Source organism: Brassica rapa, chromosome A03 (assembly GCF_000309985.2).
Source record: "Brassica rapa cultivar Chiifu-401-42 chromosome A03, CAAS_Brap_v3.01, whole genome shotgun sequence".
NCBI classification, from domain to species: domain Eukaryota; kingdom Viridiplantae; phylum Streptophyta; class Magnoliopsida; order Brassicales; family Brassicaceae; genus Brassica; species Brassica rapa.
This window is the reverse complement of record NC_024797.2, coordinates 18,167,707-18,184,721: the sequence shown is the minus strand read 5'-3', so window position 1 is coordinate 18,184,721 and position 17,015 is coordinate 18,167,707. Positions and strand designations below refer to the sequence as shown.

The following is a 17,015-nucleotide window of genomic DNA, read 5'->3' as shown; positions in this document are numbered from 1 at the left end:
GGAAGCACTCTAAGGTATAGCAACCAATGGTTTAAAGGACGTTGAAGCAAATAGAAATGCTCAAGAACTAAAGGAAGCTTACGGCAAAAAAAATTTGTATGCACTCATCGGGTCGGTGGAGATTACAAATTGACTTGTGGAAGCAATTCAGAAAATGATGACCTTATTTATCAAAGTTCAATAAGAAAAAAATAAGATCCAGGAGGAAACCTGAGAGACCGAGTCTAAGATGAAGATCGAATATTAAAATTTTATTTTGGAGAATAAAACTAACTGGCAAGTATAGAGATTTGAATTCGAGGACGAATTCCAATTAAGCAGGGAAGAATTGTAACGACCCGGATTCGTCAAATTGGTTTGATTCATTTTAAATATAGCTTTAAAGCAAACCGAACTCTTTTCCTTGTGGTTTGGCATAACCGGGTGTCTTTTTATATATATTAACTTACCTATCTCCTTATTCTAAAACCTAAAGACGTGTGCCGTCATTGTTCAACGAAGCTTGCGTGATCCATCTTCTTCATCATCTCTTCCTCCTGCTCTTATTCGACGTCTCGCCGATGCCTTGCCACACTAGAGATGAAACACCACCACCGGAGATGTAGTTGTGTTGCCGGAGATCAGATAGCACCATTAGCCGTGGAGAAAAAGTGAGAGATAGGGCTAGATGGAGACCTTTCTTGCGCTTGAAGTTATCAAGTGTCCACTCTATTTAATTGCTGCACCAGTCGGTCTGTTTGACGCTCCAGCCTATCATCCCGCCGCGGATCCATGTTGTGGAGAGCCATCAATGCTAAGTCGTTGACGTTACGTATCGGTTGGTAATATGAGCACGTGATCAAAGATGACAAGTCACCGCCACCGTAGTCACTCGCCTCTGTTCATACCACCGCTCAGGTGAACCAAGTGTTGATCACGAGCCGCCACGAGTCACAAACTACCGGAGACCAAAGATGGATCCATCGTTTCAGCCTGATCCGTCGCAATCAGCAACCGTAAGTCACCGGAGATGTGGGCCATGCCACTAGATAGTCGTGTCGTGATCACCGAAGATCATACCAACCATCGTCCCTTGTTAGCTAAGTGTTATCTTCCTTTACTTGTAGTACAAGTAACATCAATAGCATAAGCCCTAATCGTATCATGCCATGCGCAGGAAGAAACGTGGAACTATAGGTGAGAATTATTTGATAAATAATTCATACTAAAGCCTAGACCATGAGACATAGTTGTTTCCGATCCAGCTTCGATTTTGGCTAAGGTGAGGGTCTTTTCCCGAGCTTCTCTTACACGGCTTAGGACCTCGAATAAGTATAATTTATTTCTAATGTGTTTCCGTTTGCGTGAAATTGAGTCTGTCATTGTTTTGCTTAGTTTTAGGTTCTTTGCTTAACCAGAACTAGGGTGTTAGATGATTCAACAATGTTTGTTCATTTGTAATTGATAATATATATATATATATATATATATATATAGTATATTGATGTGATTTGGTTGATAGCCGACTATGGATATTTCGGCTGGAGACAGTACATTGGGTGTGGTGTTTGCTGCGGCACAGCGTAGTCGACCTGTTGTGCCAAGGCGTGGAGGTCGATAAATCGTCTACGGGCGTGTGTTACCGAGCACGTATTCGGTGGTGTTTTGGCCTGTTAGTGGGCAGCTTGTTTGATCTCTGGGTACTTTAGGTACCGTGTTTTGCAACGTGTTAGGATTAAATTATATTTATTCGGAGTGCTCTGTCCGGGTCCTTGGACTTCGGGTTTAGTATCCCCATACCTCACTGGGTAACTCACCTGTTACTCACCCCTCATTTGCCCCCATGCAGGTGAGACTGACGAGTATATGATATTTGGATGGATTGGTGCTACTGGGCTTTATTTCGGATTTTTATTTGGGTTTAGGGTGAGTGGAGTCGTGTATATGGGTTATTATGCTATGAGATATTGTTGATGGCACGCTGTTCTCCAGATAGGAGGTGACGGGTGTCACAGGTGGTTCAACCAAAAGAAGCACATGGGAGGCACCCTCCCTAGTATATTCGCATCATGTCTTTACTTGCCTCGGATTCATTTCAATTGTCTTCCCGTCACGATTTTTCTCACGAAAATAAAAATAATCAGACCTAGTTTCGCCTTTTTTTGCTCTTGTGATAAGTAACGTTCAACCACATCGTAAGACACTTATTTTAATTGTTTGAGCATTCAAATATTTCTCAACTTTTTAGATATGTTATGCTGCATAGTTTGCAAAAATTCTACAAAAGCAATGACCAATGATAAGTTGCAATAGATTGAAGATACTGTAAGATATAAACTGCGAAGTTTGGTGCTTCGCTTACAAAGCCTTTGGTACAAGACAAAGGCCATCTTAGACAAATCCAAAAGATTGTGTTCATTCATTAATGTATTGAAAGCAAAACGACGTCGTTCTCATAATTAGGATATCAATGATTATTAATTAGCCTTTAAAAAAAGCATTTGCTGTGAGAAATCTCAAGGAACCAATGAAAACAAGCCAAATAGAAGTAATTAATTTATTATAAAATGGTAAGATAAACATTAAGAGAATAAATAAAAAAAAAGGGAAGAAGAAACTGAGGAGAGAATAAAAACCTTCCCCCACCGTCTTCCTTCTCCATCCTCTCCTCTCGTCCTTTGATCTCTCTCCTTCGATAATCAGGTAACTTATCTCATCATCATCATCATCACAATAATCGGATTCTAGAGCTTTTGATTTCGATTATATTGACGTTTGTTCCCGGAAAAATAAAATAATATTTATCTATCTTATTACACGACCTGTTAAAGAATTGCATTGTTCTGGGGTTTGTCGGAATTAGGGCATAATCTGATTAGTTCGTCTAGGTTTTTTTAATCTGGTACCTTGTTTTATTTTAGCTGTAACGGTTCTGATCTTTTCTACAATTTAATATATCAGGAGGCTGTTTCTGCAACTAACTAGCATTATGAGACAGAGACATATAGTGACTGGCTTCGACATGGAGCAGCATTCTCATCCAGACACCCCACACATGAACCCTGTTCCTACTTTCTTGCAAGAGCCTTATGACAACAACTCTATGCTTAACGGTCTTCCACAGTATCCTCCTCCTCCCCCTCCTCATCACCATCATCATCACCATCATCATCAACGTGCTTCCAATCTTGGTCCTACCATGTCAACCCCACCAAATCTCTACCTCCCTTACGAGCCTCTTCATGCTCATCCCTTAGCTCTTGGAAGTCATGAGAGTAATCCACATTTTATGGGCCATGGATACAAGAGAAAGAGCGACGAAGTTATTATACCTGGAAACTATCAGTATCTTACTGAACCAGCACCACCTCCGGAGACAGCGCCTTTGGCATTCCCACACTATGCTACTAATGCTTACCCACAACCAATGGATCAGCGAAGTGTGAGGAGCAGACTAGGAGCAGTCACAATGGATCCTCCTTACTCTCAAGGAAACTATCCTTTTCCACCTCCTGCCCCAATCTGGTATGACCAACATGTTAATGACAACAACACGTCTGATGGATCATCATCCTCTTCGTATTGGCTCCAACCACCCTCTATACCTTTTATGCATGGTAATGGTAATATTTTTTATTCTAAGCACATAAACTTATCTTTATGCAAGTTCTTATAAATCTTATTCTTGATTGATCTCTCTTAGGTAATGCTGCTCCGAGGTTCCATGAAGCATCTAGTAGCAGAAACGATGTACCATTTGCGTACCCTACTCCTAACTACTTTAGCCATCATCCGGCACCTCCTCCTCCTCCTCCCACCTTATACCCTCCTCGCATGACGTCAGCCTCATACACTGTTCCCATGACTATTCATGATGCTCCGTACAGAAACGTGGGGCCGGTTCAATCAACTGGGCTGAGGATTAACCGGCAACATCCTCGAGATGGTTTTTCTCCTGCAGCGAGTCTTAGACACTATGGACTGCCTCCTCACCTTAGAGCATTCCCCGCTTATGTAATACCCTCTTCTAGTGTCAGTTTGCTCAAGAGTGTTTTGCTCTTATAGATTAACTCTTTTTTTTTAATGTTAATATGTGTAGGAAGATGCATTTTTCGTGGAAGGAGAGTTCTTCGACGATGATGAGGTTGATGATCATCAAGACATGCGCTTGGACATAGAGGACATGTCATATGAGGTGAGTCCACCGTTACTCTCTACCACATGGCTAAATCTTTCACCATATATAGATATTTAATGAATGAATTAACTATTAACATTCTAAACTGTGATGGCGCAGGAGCTTCTTGATTTGAGCGACCATATTGGAACAGTGAAGACTGGCTTATCAGAAGAAACCGTTAAAGATCTTGTGAAAAGAAGAACCTACATATCCACCAGAATCAACCTGGAGGAAGCTCCATCTACCGATCTAGAAACAGATTCTTGCACCATATGCCAGGTAAAAGCCAAGACTACATCCTCCAAGCTTATGCAAACGTTAATCTTACTAATTAACATCTCGCTTTTATTTACTGACAGGAAACCTACAAGAACCGAGATAAGATCGCAATGCTGGACTGCAAGCACGAGTACCATCCAGCATGCTTGGAGAAGTGGTTGGTCATCAAGAACATCTGCCCAATCTGTAAATCAGAGGCACTGGTCATGGACAAGAACAAGGAACGATAAAGGTTATAACAACTTATATGGTTTTTGTTTTTTTTTTTTTTATTATAAGAGAAACAGAGTCAAGGCAAGTTTCAAAGCCCCAAGTTCTGTAAAAAAATGCACTTAGCTTGTGTTACAATCTATAGCTAAGATTGGCTTAGTGACTATAAAAAAAAACTGTACATGCTTTCTTTGGTTGGCCCCTGAAGTTTTTTATTTTATGTTCTTTGTTCATAGATTGTTGAATATGATAACGTGAAAAAAAAATAGATTCAAAACATTACAAGGAAACACATCAACTTGAGCAGCAACCAACCTTCTTGACCTCAGAGACATCATCCTTACCCCCAACGTTAATACTCTGCCCTTTAGGCAACGCAGCATGATCGTCTCCACCAACATCCAACGCTTTCTTGCTCGCCACGCGGTATATCTGAGAAAGCACTTGAGTGAAAGCGTCCTCGACGTTCAAAGCTTCGAGCGCTGATGTCTCCATGAAGAAAGTGTTCTCTCTCTCCGCAAAGGCCGTAGCGTCTTCGGTTGAAACGGCTCGTAGGTGACGCAAGTCAGCCTTGTTGCCGACGAGCATACAGACGATGTTGGCGTCGGTGTGGTCTCTGAGCTCCTTGAGCCACCTCTCGACGTTCTCGAACGTCACGCGCCGCGTAACGTCGTAGACAAGGAACGCTCCTACGGCTCCTCGGTAGTACGCGCTCGTGATCGCTCGGTACCTTAAAAAAAATCAAGAAAATCAAGAATTGAGTTCTTGAACGTTCAGATTCAACAATTTGAAAATGTAATTTTATTTTATAATTTTTTAATAACAGTTATAACATAAAAATGTATTTTTATTAACCTCTGCACATAATCAAGAATCAGTTTTGGTTTCGGTTCAGATTCATCAAATCAAAATCAAGAATTCAGAAAAAAAGAAAAGAAATGAGTTTATTGAGATTCATGAGCGTTCATTGTACCTTTCTTGGCCGGCGGTGTCCCAAATCTGAGCCTTGACGACTTTTTCGTCGACGCGGATGCTTCTGGTGGCGAACTCGACGCCGATCGTGGATTTGGACTCGAGGCTGAACTCGTTGCGGGTGAAGCGAGAGAGGAGGTTGGATTTGCCGACGCCGGAGTCTCCGATCAGGACCACCTTGTAGAGGAAATCGTAATCGTCGTCAGCTCTATACGCCGCCATTGTAGATCGGAGATTTTTCAGGTAACCGCGCGTACAGACGAAGAAGAAGAAGAAGAGACGCACATGCACATGAAGAGAGAGGATTTAAATTTTGGGCCCTACGATCTGTTGACGGATCGGATCCGGGTCGTATACAATTATGATCGGGTCGGATATTTTAAATTTTCATTTATTGTTAGAAGCTACAGAGAAATCACGAGAGGTGTGCATAGAGATTTTAATATACCTCTCACTATCTTTGCTTAGCCTAACACAAGATCAGACAACCGTGACTACTCACTATCACTACGTGAAGTGTCGAGTTGTTTTGAAAAGCTTTAATCACTATCATACTCTACTTGATCACTATCACACTCTACTTGATCGATCCATCCATCCTCTTATAGATTTTTATGTGTAAACGTGTAAAACTGAACACATACGTTAGCACTGTTTATCGATGAACATAATTTGGTATGATCTGGAAATGAATGAAAAGAACCGAAGAATGAATCGAGTAAAATCAACTACTTAATCGCTATTCAAATATTCTTTCCGATTGATTATTCAAAGCTTTCTATATATAAATATACTCCCTCTAGAATTATGTTATTCTAACAACATTACTATTTTGTTATAATTTATAATTTGCTTTATCTCATTCATATATACTATGCAAAAGTTCATGCTTACTACAACTAGTGGTTCACCAAACTGATTCAATATGCTGAGTAATCATACAAGTAAACTAACCATAAACTAATTATTCTGTTTTATTTAATACATTTTGAGACTATACAAACTGCTAATTGTGACATGGTTCTAACCATCCCATGTTTCTATCATATAACCTATTGTGATCGAATTTTCCAAATTATTTTGGTTCATGTCCAAACCTTCATCATTGTTAAGATACGAACACAAATAGGACAACAGACTAAATACGATGTTGAATCTTATTATACTATTGAAGAAGAAGGAGACTGTTGTTGGTAGCTACTCATTGCAGATTGATAAGAAGTCGAAGATCTTTAATGTTAGCTTAAACTTGATGATGATCATAAATGATAAAAGGAAACAGACTTGGTCTCGTGTTGACATAGATGGAATCTTGGGAGTTCGAAGATGGACGTCAATAGACACACTCGAGGATCATGTAAATTTGTAATGACGTCTATTTGATCTCTTATTGTCAGCGGATTGTTTTTGATGAATTTCCTTCCAAGATTTGTTTCAGAGTCTAACCTATCAAACGAGTAATAATAGCATTAATCGAATATATAAATAAATGGAACTAAACTACCAGTCATTCCCCGTAGCTCAGTTGGTTAGAGCGTTGGTCTTATGAGCCGAAGGTCGCGGGTTCGAGCCCCGCCGGGGAAATTTTGGTTTTTTGTAATTTTGATGCTTTCTATTTATTTTAAACTAACATTCTTGTGCTTAAAAATAAGGGTGGGCAAAAAACCTGAACCAAAACAAACCGACTCAACCGAATCAAACCAAAGTATATGTCTAGCCCGTTTGGTTCAACTCAAATGGTTTGGTTTTAAACCCAAAAACCGAAGTGTCTTTTAATTGGATTAATTAAATATACTAATGATATTAAGATTTAATATATCTTAACCATTTAGTCTAAACAACTAAATATAATTTTATACATTTTACTTTTAAATGAATACAATAAGCACAACCAAAAAAAAAAAAGAATCTCATACATTAACATCAAAACGGAAAAGTTATTTTATGATATTTATGTTAGGTTTGAAGATAATAATATAAAGTTATTGAAATACATTTTCTACATATTTATTGTGATGTTTGGTTTTACGTTTAAATATGAAGGAAATAATGATTTAGTATCAAATCATGATTTGTTTATGTTTTTATAAATCATATTTTTGTAACTGAACTAGAACAAAACTAAAAAATTAACTCGCTTGAACTGAAAAAATACAAACAAAAACAAATTAGACCGAACCAAACACAAACCAAACTGAACTAAAACCGAACCGAAGTAAAACCGAACATAACCCAAACCATACTATTTTGGGTTGACTTTGGTTCAAAATTTCTTAGACCCAAATAACTCAAACCAAACCGAACCCGTAATTAAACCGAAATGCCCATCCATACTTATAAGATAGATAAGATCACACATTTAACAATCTATTTCACATAATATAGTCAAGTCTATTATTAACATTATCTTCTCCGATCAAAACCTTTTTGTTGTTGTGAATCTCTAAGCTCTATACTCGTAATCTTTTTTTTAATGGGATCTAAATGATTGCTCCGCTCTCTGATCTACTTAAAACGAACAAAAAAATAACAAATCATATATTCAGAGTCACATCAGAGTATGACCTTTGTATATTGTGACACATGGTATAATCCATCACAAACTATTGGAGACTCTATTGGAATTAGAGATCAAGCTTCACAAACCAGAAGTTGAATGATGTGGAGGGTCATAAACAATGGAAGAGATTCTCATGAGGATACAACATAGAGAAGAAGCTACTGTGAAACGTGAACAGCAATGGCTTATATATGATTTCTCTCGTCATGTTAATGGATACCAGAAGACAATTACATTAATTGATTTGTATGTTAGATTCCTTGTAGCTCAAAGAACTATGTATTAGAAGTGGAGAGCTAATGCTACACATTATCTAGGTCAAGCTTACTTTAATCTAACTGGGGGTGGAGTTGCAAAGAAAAAGGGATATCTGCTCGACCTAGGGAAAGCTCCCTGCCAAGTAATTAAACCGATTACACCAAATACAAAATGTGATCACAAGGAAGACCACTACTAAACTAGTTTTGCCAAACAGCAAAGAAGCTGCAAAATCTAACAAAATAAAAAACTGGTTCCTGATGATTTTGATTAGGGTTATGAAATAAATAAATAAACAGTCTATTTTTTTTACATTTTTAACAAGTAATTTTTTTATTACAAAATACAAAAATTATGATAAAATTACTTGCAAATCTAATCATATACTACATACACTGAGTCATACTTGCACAATTGTACTACAGTGACCCGTCTTAAGAAGATCGATGATAGTTTTATTTATACTATACTGGAGATCCTTTTTTTTTGAATTGAATGTTAAATTTAATTCAAAAAGAAAAACTTTGTTACAATAGTTGTGTCCTTTCCTATAATGAAAAAGAACTTTTATACTCCTATTTCAAAAAAGATGCATCAATCTCTATCTTGTATTGAACCAATGTTGCATTCCTTCTCCAATCTCTTTATCACTTTTCCTTTGCACTAGAGTGAGCTTATTTCTCATGTTCTTATCAAGTAGTTTTATCAAAAGACCTGCTGGAGCTTCAGCTTCCCCATGCCTTCTTCTATTACGCTCTCTCCAAATCATGTAAACATTCGCTTGAAACATGTACTTGATAAGAAACAAATGCATCTTCCTTCTCCTTGTATCTCTCATAATTCTCATCATTTCTTCCCATCTCACTGTAAACTTGTTTCTCAATATACCCTTCATCAGTACCTCCCAAATCTGAGTAGAATAAGAACACTCGAAAAATAAGTGCTCTACCGTTTCCAAAGGCTCTGTACATAAGACACAAGATGTATTGACACTCCCATTCCAGTGTTTCATGCGATCTCCGGTCGCAAGCCTTCCTTTCATAGCCAACCATAGAATGAAAGAATACTTCGGCGTCACATACTTAAACCACACTGCTTTACTCAAATGGCATAATTGATGTTTCTCTCTTGTAAACTCCCAAGTTCCCTTAGAAGAAAAACATTTCCTATAACTCTTCCCATTTAGCCATAAAGATACACATCTGTTTCTCGTGTTCTACTATCTCTTAGTCTTTCGATCTCATCCTCCACCTTGTTCAATAACACAACTCGATGCCGTCTCCTTTTGTGCTTCCAACTCTCCTCCACTGTTGCTTTTATCGAAATACTGAGATCCTTTTAAGTCTTTTTTAAGCTAGCTCTAATGCAACCGAGGATCATATTCTTTGGATTTAAATTCCATAGGTGTAGAGACATTGGATCTTAATCAAAGCATTTGATCAAGGGCCTTCCACGAGTTTATGTTTACATCTAAGATTTGTGTTTGTTTTTAATTCCCCCATAGATTGGTGAGTTGTATACACACTTTACTACAAATTCTGTTTTGCTTATACATTAGTCTATTTGGGCTCTCTCTCTATTGGGCTTACTCTACTGGCCTTCTTCAACATTATGAACGGCGACGTTTACTATACCAATGCCAAATTCTAGGAATCTCTCAGGTCTTCTTGTCTGCCATCTCTCTCTCTCTCCTTCTGCCATCTCTCTCTCTCTGTACCTAAAGATTCAGATCGCTAGCTGGCCGTGCATCTAATTAGCTGCCGTTTCTGTTCTCCTTCCCACAGTTAAAGGTAATATCTCAATCCTCCTTTTTGGTTCTTGATCTCCCTCTCTCCATTAATAATTGCTTAAATTAATCGATCCATCCTCGTGTTAGCTGCACTTTCATACGGTTCAAAGGTTTATTTAGAAAATAACCTAGCTTTCTCGTTTACGTGTTCTCCAAGCAACTCGCTTTGAACGTTTGATTGAAAAAGGAACCTTCTGTCTTTGTACCCAGAAAACATAAAAATCGAAACTTTATCAATCCACTTTGATCCCGTCTTGTAAAAATCTAACCTTTTGTGTTTATAGACTGTTCTGTAATCAAATTGATCTAATTTATATGAACCCAGATCACAAGAAGTTAACAAAGATGAACAAAACCGCACGAATCGATATCCCCTCATCGTCTTCTCCAGCTCCAGCTTCAGCAGACGGTGAGCTCAACGAAGACGACATATTCTCAATAGACATAACTCACGCGCCCAAACACTCTCCATCCTCTTCTCCTGCTCAGCACCCACCTGCCCGCCAGCTTCAGAGAACCAAAAGCGGTTTAAAAAACGTGGAAGCTTCTGGTATCCTCGCGGCTCTTCCCGAACCTTCCGGGAACAGTTACTTAAACCATGTCTTCCACCACAAGCCTGCAGCTGTTCTCTCCACTTCGGTCTCCTCCACAGCTTCTTCAACGTCCTCTTCGTCTTCCGCTCGTATCATCCCCTCAGCTCCTAAACCGCCTCAAGAGAGGGTTCCGTTCACAGCTTCTTTAGGTGGTGGAGGGAGGTATCCTCAGTCAGCTCCTCTTCAAGTGCCGTTGGCGATGAGGAGTCGTCACAAGAAGGAGTTCAAGCTGACTGATGCGGTGGTGGATGAGGAGGAGGAGGAAGATGAAGGCGAAAGGCTTCCGCCTCATGAGATTGTGGCTCGGTCTTTGGCGCAGTCTTCGTTGCTGTCTTGCTCTGTGCTTGAAGGAGCGGGGAGAACACTTAAAGGGAGAGATCTCAGGCAGGTGAGGAACGCTGTTTTCAGAAGAACCGGTTTCATAGATTGAGTTTTGTATTTTTTTTTTCTCATTCAAAAGAACATTCTTTAATTTGTTATTTGGCCAGAGAAAACGTTTCAATGTATTATGTTCATATATGTTGTCTAACATTAGACAATGTGTTTGTTACTTCATATCAAAATAGATTGATGTGATTGCACATGTTTTTGTATGTTTTGTTTCATGCTTCACATGTTGTTGAGACACAGTTTTGAGTTACACATTTATTCAGTTTATTGTGAAGTTCTTATTACATTGGATCCCTAATCTACAAGTTGTCATAGAGATCTCCTAGAAGAAAAGTGATCACCTTTTGTGTTGGCAATGTGCATCTTTACTTCTTTCAAATTATTAGATTTGCAATTATTTATGTGGAAAAGTGAAGAGGTGAAGAGAGGGTTGAAAAGGCTGTGACTTTTATCGGTAGATCTTTTCAAGAAAAAAAGAAGGCATTGAGATCTTACAAGAGAACATAGAGAGGGGGGGGACCAGCTTAGAGTGACAGCTCTTTTACAGTTTTGGTTCCATCTTTATCTTCTTCCTTAACATCCCTCTCAAACCCATGAGATATTTTGAGGTTTAGTGAGAAACGTTTTACTTGGTCATAAGACTCATAACAAGATAGTCTGTACTATATCTATCTAACTGCCTTATACAACAAACTTATTGATGATATTATCAGTTGACAAACTAGAAAAAAAAGAAGAAGAGGGAATAAACTTTTTGAGTCCTTAACATAAAGATTCGGCCTTTATATCTTTTGGTAGAATGTACTTTATGATATCTCAACACCTCTCATTTGGTATGGCTGGTGATGTCTTCATTACATCACATGAAAAGGTGTTTGCTTTTCTTTTAAAGGGTATATTTAAATATGCTAATAATTCTCCTCTGTTATATGAATTGTACAATAAACATTTAACCCAAGAATTATTTGTCTAATAAGTATGAATGATAGAGATGTTGTTCACAAAAAAAAGGATGAATGATAGAGAAGATTGTGTAGTTTAGATCAACTTACTGCATTTAGACAAACATGGGTGGCTTTCTATACCTATCTCATGTCCCCATTCTTTTACTCATTAAAGAAGACAACATCACATTCAAGTTTGGTGGATCTTCTCCTACCACTAAAGTAGGTAAGAAGGAACTATTAATGACATCAGACAGAAAACAAATCTCTTTATTTTTTACTCTTGTGAGGAAAGTTTTCACTTCTAATTTAAGGGAACTGGCTAAATCTCACTGATGTTCCAGATAAAGCAACAATTCAAATCTTACTGTTCATGGAAAATGACTAACTTTTTATCATTGGGGCCAAAAGGACTGAGTGAGATATATAACAATGAACCCAGGCTCACATGTTGTTTAACAATACTGATCTATTTAGCTTGAACAGAGCATTTTTACCTGTCTAAGTTAAGTTTTTTTACAGTTTCTTAGCTGAGAAAGCAGCAAATCCATATGAAAATAAAGAGAAAGTACAAGACTTTATTAAAGCATATTCATGGATGGAGTTACACACAACAAGAAGGAACTGCAATTTCTCAAGTACCTTGCTATTGCAGTAACAAGAGGATGATAATGGTACAAAACACAACAAAAAGGTTTCCAGACACAACACAACAAGAAGGAGCATTAGAATCAGAATCTAACCATAATTGAGTTACAGAACATTGTCTAACTGATAAAAAAAGGAAGAAAATTACAATTGGCAAGGTCAGGACATTGGAAGAACCTGAAATGGTGCTTCATCCTTTCCTTGCCTTTTTCAAGCCATTGAATTACACAAACCGAGAGAACGTCTTCCCTGTTCAGAACAATCTAAGCCAAGCTTTCAATGTTAATAGAAGCTTGACAAGCCCTGCAAAATGGTTTAAAGAGTTAACCGGACAAGAACTGAAAAAGAACTGAACTTGATGTAATAAAAAGACAGAACTTGGGATAAACCTGGAATCAGAGGATGTTGGTTTGGATTGTTATCAATGGCGAGAAGCAGAGGACGGTTTGTTGTTTAGACCGTCGTGCTGCTCCTCTTCTTGACCCTGAAACCGTGCTGGTACCCGAAAACCGGAAGAGAACTCACCTGAAGCAATTGGCGGAGGCATATGGTGGTGGTGGTGGTTGAGATCGTCAGTGGAGATGGATTGATGATGGTGGTGAGTAGGATCAAACCAAGCACGGATCATGGGACTGTAACTGGACTGAAGGGGACCCCTCTGAGAATAAAGCTGGCTTTGGCCAAGTACTGGCTGAAACGACGTCGTTGAAGTAGGATGATTAGGAGGAGGAGCAAACAGAAACCCTCCTCCTCCTCCTCCGTTTCCTGTATCGTTTGCTCCGCCGCTGTTCCAAGCCACCAGTCTCTGAATTGACTGTTGCTCCCAGCCACCCGTCGACGTGTCATACCCTAGCGGGTTGCTCTGCCCGTAGAACAGAACAGGCTCGGCTACGGAGTGGTGGTGGTGGTGGAGAAGCGACGGTGGACCATCCGGGAACGGTTGCAGCGAGAGACGGAGATCTTGGTTTTGACTATTGGTTCTTGAAAGCAAATCCGGCGGATGATGATGATGGTAGTTGTGCATAAGCTGATGCGGCGGAGCCTCCGCCGTGGAGCCAACCACCGGGAAAAACGACTTTATAGTGTCAGCAATCGAATCTGAGTCCATCGACGGCGGAAGAAAGCTCGACTGGTTATTATCATTACTCCGACGTTCCGTTGCTCCGGCGAATCCCACGGCCGTTCCGCCGCTGAACTGAAGCTGCTGCGGCGGAGGAGATGGAGAAACTCGAGCTTTCGCGGCGGTTCTTCTCGGTTTAGCGTTCGCGGCGGCGTTGCGAATCGCATCCGCCGGATCCCACGGCGGAAGCTGAGCGAGCTCGTCGATGGAAGTCTTCGCTTTTTTGATAAGCCAGTCAACGGCTTTGCTCGGCCGGTCGAACCCAAGCCGGTCTTGAACGTCGTAGAACTGAATCGCCGTGTGAGCCGATAGCCTCACGCGCCGGTCACGTGGCCCTTTCGCCGTGCAGACTTTGCTGTGCCGGTCTTTCCTTCCCGTGGACCGCACAATGTGACCTCCTTGCACCTCGACTATCTCGCCGCAGCCGCCGTTCGCCACCTCCGACGTAGCGCGGCGTCTCATTGAAGAAGAAGACGGCGGTGCTGGAGGGTGGAGGAAGCGGTGAGCTTCGTCGTCTTCTGCCATTGGTTGAGGAGCATATTGAGGAAGCTCGGCGTCGTCTTCTTCGTCGAGGCGGCGGCGGCGACGGCGGTCGTTAGGCGGTGGAGAATCCAGGGTCACTCAAAAAGGATGTAACTCACGCATACTTGCCTCTCTCTCTCTTACCTCAAAACCCTAACCCTAAAAAAGAAGAGACAGCTAAAGTTAAATAAGAAGAGGATTTAATTATCAGAAAAAACAGCAGACTAACCCATGTCTTATGTCTGAATCTCTCTCTGTACTTTACTAGAAAAAGTAAGAAGGAGACCAAACAGATGAAAGCAAGCGATGCAAGAGAGGGGGGAGAGATGTGTAATAGATTTCCTCAGAAAAAGAGAGAGAGAGAGATGTGTAATAGACAAATCAAGAAAAATACCTAGAGAAAGCTTTTTCGATTTATTTCTCGGGAAAATATAAAGAGATGGTGAAAGGAAGGAGATGTAAAAATAAGAGAGGAGAGTGTGTTGTGGGTTGATGATGACGCAACTGGTAATATGACAGTGTTTTTGCTCTCATTCAACATCTCTCTCTCATCTCATCTCTTCTGACATTCAATGTTCTCTTTTTTTTCTTCTTTTCTTTCATTTTTGATTGCTTTTTATGGGGGTAATCAAAATTTAATTATTTCCAAAAAGTTTATTAATTTCTTCTTCTGATTTTTAATTAAGAAAAATTATCTATTCCGTTTATCTTTTTTAAAAAATATATGTAACTCGGGCTAATCGACTCCCAGCCTATCCCGACCTGGTCCTTTCGAACCAGTCTATTTCATTATTTAATAATAATAAACTGTAAACTTAAGAAAGAGAACATATTATTTGTATTTAATCAACTTTAATTTACTTTTTATATCATGTTATTTTACTTTAAAATATATGAGAAGCTAAAATAGTATTCATTTTAAAATCAGAGAACATACCGTTTTTATTTACAACTCATACACATAAACTATAAACTATCAAAGATTTGTCTTAATTATAACATAAAAATATATTACAAAATATTAGTCTATGAATAAATAGATATAACATATCGTATCCATTCCATAATACCAAATAAAATTAAAAAGGAGAAACAAAATGCAAAACTGTATAATATGAGCGCATCATAGTCGTATATTTGATTATTAGAGTTGAAATTACTGGAAAGAATAACTTTATTTTCCAGTTCCGAGATTCAACAAATGAATAAGTACCCTAAAAACATATGGTGTTGGCTGGGTCAAGGTTCAATTCAAGCTTTCGTGCATCTCCGTTTTCTCTTTAAGGGTTGACCCATATTGTGGAAATATATAAAGTTCTTGTTGATGCTCCACTTCTTCACCTTTTGTTGCAAGAATCTCAATAGTTAACTAAAGCAGATTTTATTCGGAAAGACGAACTTGACACACAAGGATACAATATACTAATATAGCACAACTAATAACGCCCTTCATACTTAATCTATATGCTTGGAATAACAATTTTCATGTTTGAGCTTTTTATTTAATAGTGTCTTATATTCTATAAATTCTTATTGCTTCGCTTAAAACTAGAAAAGTATACAAAACAATCCAATATGTATTTCCAACTTGACTTGTGCGAATAATTGTTATAACCATATCATGCATATAACACCAAATTCATATAAAATTTTGTATTATGAGAATGAGGTACGAAATAGATTAATTAATAAAAGAGAGTAAAAGACAATTTAAGCTTCAACGGAGATACTTCAAATCTTTAGAGAATTTTACAAGTTGGAAAATAATTGGTGGGACTCCATAATGCTTCTTCAATCCCAACCAACTGACTACACAACTCGCATAACTAATTCACATATGTAATATATTGTGGTTAGAATAGTAGTAGTATTTAACACAAAAATATATCCAAATGGTTAATAACAAAGAACAGAAAAACCTTATTATTGTTCACACATTTTTATAACACACACGTACGGAAAGCTAACATAGTTTCCAAGGTTTTCAATAAGTTATATTTTTTTTGTAACACCAATAAGTTATATTTTAAAAGCAAAAATAAAAGCTTGACGCAGCTTATCATATCAAATTCTTAAATTATACTATTGTATAGTTGAAAACAAATATTATACAGCATAATTTGTAGGTTTTAACTATTGAATCTGTATATACATAAACAATGTGTACTATCAAACACACCTACTTTAATGGGATAACTAGATTTTGACCCGCGCTTAAGAAGCGCGGGTTTGAGGTTATTAATATTTAAGAAATTTTAAATTTAATATAATTTTTTTTGTTTCACATTATAACTATTGATTTTTAATGTTTTTATTATTCATTGTTTTTTATAGTGTGAGATTTGTTTGAAATAGATTTAAAGATGATATCTATGTTTTTAATAGTAAAGATATTCATTATTAAAAATATATATTTTAATTATTGAACTGTATTAACCAATGTTTTGAAAATCTGATCAGACCGTACGATCGAACCAGTCGGATCCTGACTCGCTCTTCTAACTGGTTCTGAGTTGTGTTAAAAACCGAATTTGAGTTAAATCGGATCTAGTTCAATATTAAAACCCAGTT

General features: G+C 38.3%; 4 protein-coding genes and 1 non-coding gene across 8 annotated transcripts; 3 read left to right on the top strand and 2 right to left on the bottom strand.

Annotated features, from left to right (window-relative positions):
• Positions 1 to 1,527: 1,527 nt before the first annotated feature.
• Positions 1,528 to 4,879, top strand: LOC103859606 (probable E3 ubiquitin-protein ligase ZFP1). Its single transcript, XM_009137174.3, has 6 exons — positions 1,528 to 2,682; positions 2,941 to 3,602; positions 3,683 to 3,993; positions 4,079 to 4,174; positions 4,277 to 4,438; positions 4,519 to 4,879. Exons 2-6 carry the CDS (start codon positions 2,969 to 2,971, stop codon positions 4,666 to 4,668), a joined length of 1,353 nt encoding a protein of 450 aa, XP_009135422.1. The 5' UTR covers positions 1,528 to 2,682; positions 2,941 to 2,968; the 3' UTR covers positions 4,669 to 4,879.
• On the bottom strand, positions 4,736 to 7,230 carry LOC103859607 (ras-related protein RABA1g). Its single transcript, XM_009137176.3, has 2 exons — positions 5,622 to 7,230; positions 4,736 to 5,378 (listed from the first exon to the last, which is right to left on the bottom strand). Exons 1-2 carry the CDS (start codon positions 5,840 to 5,842, stop codon positions 4,943 to 4,945), a joined length of 657 nt encoding a protein of 218 aa, XP_009135424.1. The 5' UTR covers positions 5,843 to 7,230; the 3' UTR covers positions 4,736 to 4,942.
• TRNAL-UAG lies at positions 7,131 to 7,204 on the top strand. Its single transcript has one exon. It is a non-coding gene; the product is annotated as a tRNA-Ile (tRNA).
• A 311-nt stretch (positions 7,231 to 7,541) lies between the features above and the next one.
• On the top strand, positions 7,542 to 12,937 carry LOC103859605. Of its 3 annotated transcripts, none has more exons than XM_033288727.1 (2): positions 7,542 to 10,224; positions 10,558 to 12,937. In XM_033288727.1, exon 2 carries the CDS (start codon positions 10,573 to 10,575, stop codon positions 11,248 to 11,250), a length of 678 nt encoding a protein of 225 aa, XP_033144618.1. In that variant the 5' UTR covers positions 7,542 to 10,224; positions 10,558 to 10,572; the 3' UTR covers positions 11,251 to 12,937. The 3 variants fall into 3 exon arrangements, with proteins under 3 accessions (XP_033144618.1, XP_018512719.1, XP_009135420.1); XM_018657203.2 differs by having other exon boundaries at positions 7,542 to 10,225; positions 10,551 to 12,937; XM_009137172.3 differs by having other exon boundaries at positions 7,542 to 10,228; positions 10,553 to 12,937.
• LOC103859604 (transcription factor TCP4) lies at positions 12,732 to 15,052 on the bottom strand. Of its 2 annotated transcripts, none has more exons than XM_009137171.3 (3): positions 14,839 to 15,052; positions 13,192 to 14,603; positions 12,732 to 13,105 (listed from the first exon to the last, which is right to left on the bottom strand). In XM_009137171.3, exon 2 carries the CDS (start codon positions 14,445 to 14,447, stop codon positions 13,224 to 13,226), a length of 1,224 nt encoding a protein of 407 aa, XP_009135419.2. In that variant the 5' UTR covers positions 14,448 to 14,603; positions 14,839 to 15,052; the 3' UTR covers positions 12,732 to 13,105; positions 13,192 to 13,223. The 2 variants fall into 2 exon arrangements, with proteins under 2 accessions (XP_009135419.2, XP_009135418.2); XM_009137170.3 differs by having other exon boundaries at positions 14,674 to 15,034.
• Between the last annotated feature and the right edge of the window lie 1,963 nt (positions 15,053 to 17,015).

Coding starts and splice junctions, on each gene's coding strand:
- LOC103859606 (XM_009137174.3), top strand. CDS start 2,969: ATGAGACAGAGACATATAGTGACTGGCTTCGACATGGAGCAGCATTCT. Junction 3,994..4,078: donor TTAGAGCATTCCCCGCTTAT/GTAATACCCTCT, acceptor TAATATGTGTAG/GAAGATGCATTTTTCGTGGA. Junction 4,439..4,518: donor ATTCTTGCACCATATGCCAG/GTAAAAGCCAAG, acceptor ATTTACTGACAG/GAAACCTACAAGAACCGAGA.
- LOC103859607 (XM_009137176.3), bottom strand. CDS start 5,842: ATGGCGGCGTATAGAGCTGACGACGATTACGATTTCCTCTACAAGGTG. Junction 5,379..5,621: donor GACACCGCCGGCCAAGAAAG/GTACAATGAACG, acceptor ATTTTTTTTAAG/GTACCGAGCGATCACGAGCG.
- LOC103859605 (XM_033288727.1), top strand. CDS start 10,573: ATGAACAAAACCGCACGAATCGATATCCCCTCATCGTCTTCTCCAGCT.
- LOC103859604 (XM_009137171.3), bottom strand. CDS start 14,447: ATGGCAGAAGACGACGAAGCTCACCGCTTCCTCCACCCTCCAGCACCG.